Here is a 7292-nt window from a genome sequence, read left to right as displayed (position 1 = left end):
TTGCGACGGCGCATGGTGCCATGCGGGGGCGGGCGCCGCTGCAGTCATCACCTCACCAGTCGGGGTCAAGCACAGATATGCAGCACGCCTCAGCTTCGCTCTGGAATCCGACAGATGCACAAATAATATAGCAGAATACGAAGCAGTCATCCTCGGCCTCCGCAAGCTAAGGGCCCTCGGAGTCACCACCGGAATCATCAAAACAGACTCTAAGGTAGTTGCCGGCCAAGTCGAGAAAGACTATGCAGCAAAGGACCCCGCGCTTATGCAATACCTCGCGGCCATCCGAAGCCTCGAGAGACAATTTAAGGGATTCACCTTGCAGCATGTCGATCGGGCCAAGAATGAAGAGGCCGACGCATTGGCCAAGGCCGCCGCCAGGGGCGAGTCCTTGCCCTCCGACGTGTTCTTTCATGTCATCGGCACGCTAGCCGTCCGGAGCCCCAAAGGGCTCCAAATAACTAATGACAGCGAGGGCCACCGCATAGTCAACCTTATCATGACCGAAGACTGGCGGGCACCAATAACCCTGTTCCTACAGGGGTACTATCATCCAACCGACATCAGTGAGGCCAAGCGCCTCAGACATCGAAGCCGAGACTTCGCACTGATTGAAGGCCAACTCTACAAGAAAGGGGTCAGTCAGCCAATGCTTAAGTGCGTCACCAAAACCGAAGGCATCCAGATCCTACGCGAAGTCCACAGTGGCACGTGCGGCTCGCACGCAGGGCCAAGGGCCCTAGCTGCTAAGGTGATCCGCCAAGGCTTTTACTGGCCCGCAATGATCTGCGCCGCAAATCGGGTCACAAGGTCCTGTGAAGCCTGCCAGAAGTTTTCCCCTCGGTCAAGCAGCCCCTCGCAGTATACAAAGATGATCGCCGACACATGGCCTCTCCAGCGCTGGGGCCTGGACATTGTCGGGCCCCTGCCCACCGCTCAGGGGAACCTTAAGTTCGCCTTCGTCGCTGTCGAGTACTTCACCAAATGGATCGAGGCAAGGGCTGTTTCCACAATAACATCAAAAACAGCCCAGAAATTCTTTTGGCAAAACATCGTTTGCCGCTTCGGAGTACCGTCCGAACTAACAGTTGACAACGGCAAGCAGTTTGACAGCCAAGACTTCAAGGATTTTTGCTTCTCCATTGGCACCAAGCTTGCCTTCGCCTCAGTCTATCATCCGCAGTCCAACGGAGTCGTGGAACGCGCCAATAGGAAAATCTTCACAGCTGTCAAAAAGATGCTCCTCGATGAAAAAAGGGCAGATGGACCGATTTGTTACCCGAGGCAGTCTGGGCACTAAACACGACTGAGTGCAGGGCGACCGGCTTTACTCCTTTCCGCCTTCTATACGGATCGGAGGCCATGACCCCACAAGAAATAAAACATGGGTCCCCGCGAACAGTTCCGTCAGCCGTCCCCGACGTGGACGAGCCAACTTCAAAGGATCTCATTGACGGAGACCGAGTCTTCGCCCTACAGGCCCTAAACAAGTACCAAGCCCAGACAAAAGCATGGCGCGACCACGCAGTCATCCCGAGGGAATTCAGCGAAGGGGACCTCGTACTCGTCCGAACAGCTCGGACAGAGTCTAGGGGCAAGCTGGAGCCCAAGTGGGAGGGCCCCTTTATAGTCAAGACGAAAGCTTCCCCCAGCGCTTACAGGCTCACAACGCCAAACGGCGAAGACCTGGAGCACTCCTGCAACATCGACAACCTCCGCAAATTTTTTGTTTGACTCATCAGGGCTGATTTCGCCCTTGTAGTCCGCAAAAACAATCTTATACTGGCCCGCACTCTTTTCCTCCCGGGGGGTGAGGTTTTTAACGAGGCGAAGCCATGTAATATATGTGTGAAAAATCCCCCGCAAAAACATGCGTCGAAAAAAGACCGCGACGACGGTCTTCGACATTCGACCAATACGAGGTCACCGCGAGGCTCAGCGCTAGCCACCCTCGCGTGCGACAAATCCGCGCAGAAGTCGCCCAAGGGTGTAGCCGGACCAGCACAACAAGTGCGAAAAAACCGAAGTCTACCGCGAAGACTATCCGCGCAGAAGTCGCCTAAGGGTGCAGCCGGACCAGCACAACAAGTGCGAAAAAACCAAAGTCTACCGCGAAGACTATCCGCGCAGAAGTCGCCTAAGGGTGCAGCCGGACCAGCACAACAAGTGCGAAAAAACTGAAGTCTACCGCGAAGACTATCCGTGCAGAAGTCGCCTAAGGGTGCAGCAGGACTAGCACAACAAGTGCGAAGAAACCGAAGTCTACCGCGAAGACTATCCGCGCAGAAGTCGCCCAAGGGTGCAGCCGGACCAGCACAACAAGTGCGAAGAAACCGAAGTCTACCGCGTAGACTATCCATGCAGAAGCCGCCTAAGGGTGCAGCCGGACTAGCACAACAAAAGCAAAAACGACAACACCAAACCGTCCGCGCCAAGACCGACTATATGCGCACCAGCACAGCATAACAAAACACACCAGACCAAGTACACAACGCCTTCGCAAGCATAGCCAAGTGTGCGGGAGCACACAACCTCATCATACAAGCCTTTACACATATACAAGCGAGGGCACCACACTCTACATCGGCTCAACCTTAGGAATAATTCCCATCTCCCTATAATTAAATAACATTATCCTAAGCTCCTCACCCGCAAAAAGACTTCGCAATTCCCCTTCACCTGTACTCACGGCGGCCGGCAAAGACAACAGTTCCTGCCGGCCAGCCCTACTCACACGAAGCCGACCTCCCTCCGCCCCACTCACTCTACGCTTCGCAACCGCCCTTCGCCGCCGGCGCCCGGTGCTAGGACCAGGCACATCTGTGTCCGCGGCGTGCGGTGAAGCCTCCGCCGCAGCCGCATCCAAGGCCGCAAAGTAATCCAAGTCCTCCTCCGACGACTCCTCAGTCCACTCAACCGAGCTCCCAGAGTCAGCAAAATCAGAAAACTCAGATGCAGACCCATCACATTTATTACCACCATCCACGGTCGAAGCCGCCAAAAATTTAGTAGTGGCGGTTGCGTGCGCAGGCCCAAAATCTTGAACCTGCGCAGCAACCAAAATTCAGCAACATATCCAAAATTCCCTAACTATCTACACCCACTACGCCACCTGCGAAGACCCTGCCGTTGCGGGAGCCTCCGCCGTTGCCTCCGTTGTCGCCTCCGCCGCCACCGTCGCAGGATCTTCAGCACTCGGTGCAGCGGCTGCGGGGGCATCAGGCGCGCCTTCGGCGGTCTCTGGGGGCAGGTCTCCGTCGGCCGCAGCGGATGCGGGGGCATCCGGTGCGCCTTCCGCAGTCTCCGGGGGCGGCTCCAGGGCGGCCCCGGACACGGCCTCCGCCGGGGTCGGCTCTGGGTCAGGCAGCGCGCTGTTCAACGCCCCGAAGTCATCCACCCTCTCGTCACGCGCCGCCTAAGACACAGCACACAAATTCAGCAAAACCACATATAGCCCACATCCAGCAAACTCCAAACAAACGCCAAACGTTACCTGAACCCTCGCCGTCTCGGCCCGCTCCCTAACCACCTCGCGACCGTGCGGACCCCACATCCGGTCATAGATGGCTCCGCATAAGAGCAAGTTCCAACACCCACCTCGTTTTTTTTACTGGCGCGCGATAACTGAAACCGCCAGTGATAATTTGTGGGTGCCGCAGGCTATGAGATCTTTTCTACTAGTGTCAGGCTCAGAAACTTTTGTACTCTGCAAGAGGTTTGCAGACACAACGAATATTTATTGAAGTTTAGGCTACAGCCTCTGGATGATAAACACTGTCAGCATAAGCAATAAAGGAATAATAATAAAATAATGGAAGGTACATGAATCAGAAAAATGAATAAAATAAGTAATCAAAAGTAACGTATATTGACTTGGCGTGATGGGTTTTGTCTTTGTCAGGAACTAAAATAATTCATGTATTATAATGGGACTCATACATAATGATAACTAGCAAAGTGCCCTACGCTGCTATGGTTTCTATTTATATTTAAGTATAAAGTATAAAACACAACGACATGTAGATTATGTTAGCTAGGTGGGTGTGAATTTGGGTTTCGAACCAACAATCATAATTTGAATTATTATTTGTATATAATTTTAGTTTTTTATCATTTAAATGAGGGAGAGGTTAATGGAAGGGGAAGGGGTGATAAGTGTTTGACACACGTGCTTTATACAGTAGAGATTTCAGAAAAGTCCACTTAAGTCGGCTGCATAATAAACATGACTAATAACCATGACTGAAGCAAAAGAGAGATCGAGCGAAGCATACAGGCTCTAGTATACAATATGGGATATATGGCACACAGAATACTGTCAATATAATTTATATAATCTTAATCGCACTGGTACATGCATTCACGACAATGGGCGGGAAAAAGCACTGCTTCCTCCACTTCCCAGTCTTCAACTCCCTGAAGCCGCACACCAACTTAACACCTAGTAGCAAATTAGCAATGGAGTGAGGCACCTCACTTCAGCTCTGTGCCTCATCAGTCCCATGCAGAAATACAATACTAATACCAAACTAATAGTAAAGCACAATGACACAGAATTGTATATTATTATCCGGCCGGCGCAGCAGCTGGGAGCGGCTAATACTGGACGATAGAACGGTAGTAGGTGTTGGGCACCCAGTTGGCGGGGATGACATGGTCAGCCACCAGCGTCTTGCCGGACTCGTTCGTAATGCGCAGGGAGAATGGCGCGGTGAGGCGGTGGCCGGAGTCGAGCCTCCAGATGGATCCCCAGGACTCGCGCATCGGCGTCCACGACGCAGAGTTGGCCTCCATGAGGTCCACCTGCACCGCGTCGCCGTCGCCGTCTTCGAACTCGACCAGCACCGCGAAGTAGACGGGGTTGGAGCCCTCCTCGACGTGGAACGTCACCTTCTGCCCGGGGTAGTTGCAGGGCACCCTACAGGAACAGAACAAGCCATGTGATGTGCTTGGATTATTAGGCAAGAGCTTGGGAACACTTATTAGTCCACAGGCAGGCATGCATGAACGCACAAACGCCAAACTGTGTAGAGTTAAAACCGGTCGTTGTCGTTAGAGTTAGTTGAGCAAAAGTACAAGGGCTCCACGGCGAGCGAATATATAGAGATATGATTCTGTTGGCGTATGTAGGCGGCCGCCCGGCCCGTCGTCGTCTGTGGTGTGGTTCGATCTGTGCAACGAGCGGTGCGTGTTACGGACCATATATACCTCTTGAACTGGATGTCGATGATGCCGGCGTGGCGGAGCTCGTCGTTGCGGCCGGGCTTGGCCATGGCGCCGAACGCCGTGCCGCTGAGGTCGAAGTGGTACTTGGCCACGGGGTAGTAGTTCATGTCAGTGATGATCACCGTCTCTGGGTTGCCGGAGCAGGCCGGGTGGTTTTGGCATCGTATCTGGAAAGTCAAGTAAAACGGCTCCAGCTTTTCCGTTTCCATGAAAGGCAGGCAAACAAAGGATCACCGGCCGCTACTGTGTACCTGGTAGCAGGAGCCGCAGCCCTTGCCGTCCTTGAACAGGGGCTCGTTGCCGCACGACGTCATTGCCGAGAACGGCGGCAGATTCACGTTCTTGAATCCACAGGCACCACCTGCATGCATTCGGATTCAGATCAAAACAACGCTATGCACCATTGCACGGCGGCATGCACAATGAGACCATGGATGCACCATTGTTAATTCGTGTACTTACCGTCGTCATCAGGGCCGGCGCCGGTGGGCGCACCGTACCAGGTGGCCCTGGCAGCATCCCAGCCGGGATCGGCGGTGAGGTCGGAGGCGTTAAAGCTCACCGGCCTCGCGCACGAGCCACACGTTACAAGGAGCAAGAAGAGAGGTGCACCAAGTGCAACTACTACTGTGGAGGACAAGGTTGTGGCCATCACAGTATACCTAAGAGGGCAGCTAGCTAGCTGTATTAGTAGGCCGACAGGAGAAGTTCTGTGTGTGTCTCGATGGCCGAGGAAGAGCAACCTTGCCGTGGTATTTATAGGCAGGCAGGAAGTGAATCGAAGGAACGCATAGCGGCCGGCTGCGATCGCCATCAACGGCCGTTGCACCCGACGTTTCTTTCGTAGGGGTCACATGGCTTTGGAGCAAATCATGGGAGGATCGGAATAGAGAGGCTTCGGCCTTCGGCTCATGCTGCGTGCACTATTTTACAAAGTCACGGCTTCTTGGCAGCTAGCTATCGAAGATACTAGCATTATGGATTGTAACAATATTATATTTGTCACTAGCAGAAAACTGAATATATATCCCTAGGATCAAGTACCCCTCAGAGGAACCTTGAAAACTGCTGCTCACAAAATCATTTGACCAAATACCAAAGGAATTAACTGAGTGGTTACCGTAGCGATTTTGTAATGAGAAATAGGAAATTACCTTGGCAGTTTAGGCTAGCACTCAAGAAAACATAAATTTATTTTGAAGATTATTTGGACTAAATTTCCTTTGTGCTTTCTTACAACCCCAAGGTAATGATATACTCCTTGCGTTCAATTTTACTCCTCAAGAAAATTGCTGGTGACAGTGTTAGTTGATAGTTTGGTGTGCTGATATGGACAAATTAATATTTGGCACTAGATAATATAGTTTGATGATGACGTGGATAGCTTGCATAAATAGATAGGTAGTACCATAGTTCAATGCACTCTGCTCACGTCGATGACTTGCATGCATCTGGTGATAGAATTCTAGTGGGGTTATGGTTATAGATATGTATATGCAAATACAAAAATGCATTTACATTTAAAGATATAGATATAGATATAGGATAGATATAGATACATATATGAGTATAAATGTAATTTAAATACAGATACAAAGATAATAAATACACAATATTTGCAACAACTCTGTGCATTACCTCCATTCTAATAAATGCAATTCTAGGTGTATTAATTGTTGTAATATCTATAGTTTAACCTATTCTATAGATACAAATATTCACATTTATGACACTAGATACGTATATTTAAGAAATGTCTCATAAGAATCTAACCATACTTATTTAATGTCATAAATAGTGAGATCTTTTATAAATAGCTAGTCAACTTTAAGATACTCTAATTGAATACCATGATAAAATTACTAAATAACCATGTTGAACTTGCGTTGGAATATGCCATTTTGGTCACTCAGTACGAGAATAATTGGCACTACACGTACGAGTTCTAAGAATCTCGGAAATCCAAATCATTAGAATTTTGTGTATGTTTATTGTCTACAATTAACACATATTACTTTTACTTTGTATAGTTTGCCCACTAGTTATTTCGTGCCACAATAATCATA

At 50.4% G+C, this 7292-nt stretch overlaps 1 protein-coding gene across 1 annotated transcript; it reads right to left on the bottom strand.

The window, feature by feature from the left end:
• Positions 1–4313: 4313 nt before the first annotated feature.
• On the bottom strand, positions 4314–5942 carry LOC542649 (beta-expansin 7). Its single transcript, NM_001112173.1, has 4 exons — positions 5689–5942; positions 5478–5587; positions 5209–5393; positions 4314–4918 (listed from the first exon to the last, which is right to left on the bottom strand). Exons 1-4 carry the CDS (start codon positions 5876–5878, stop codon positions 4597–4599), a joined length of 807 nt encoding a protein of 268 aa, NP_001105643.1. The 5' UTR covers positions 5879–5942; the 3' UTR covers positions 4314–4596.
• Between the last annotated feature and the right edge of the window lie 1350 nt (positions 5943–7292).

The sequence above is a fragment of the Zea mays genome, chromosome 1 (genome assembly GCF_902167145.1).
Source record: "Zea mays cultivar B73 chromosome 1, Zm-B73-REFERENCE-NAM-5.0, whole genome shotgun sequence".
In the NCBI taxonomy this organism is placed as follows: domain Eukaryota; kingdom Viridiplantae; phylum Streptophyta; class Magnoliopsida; order Poales; family Poaceae; genus Zea; species Zea mays.
Note: the sequence above shows the minus strand (reverse complement) of the source record. Positions and strands in the feature narration are given on the sequence as shown.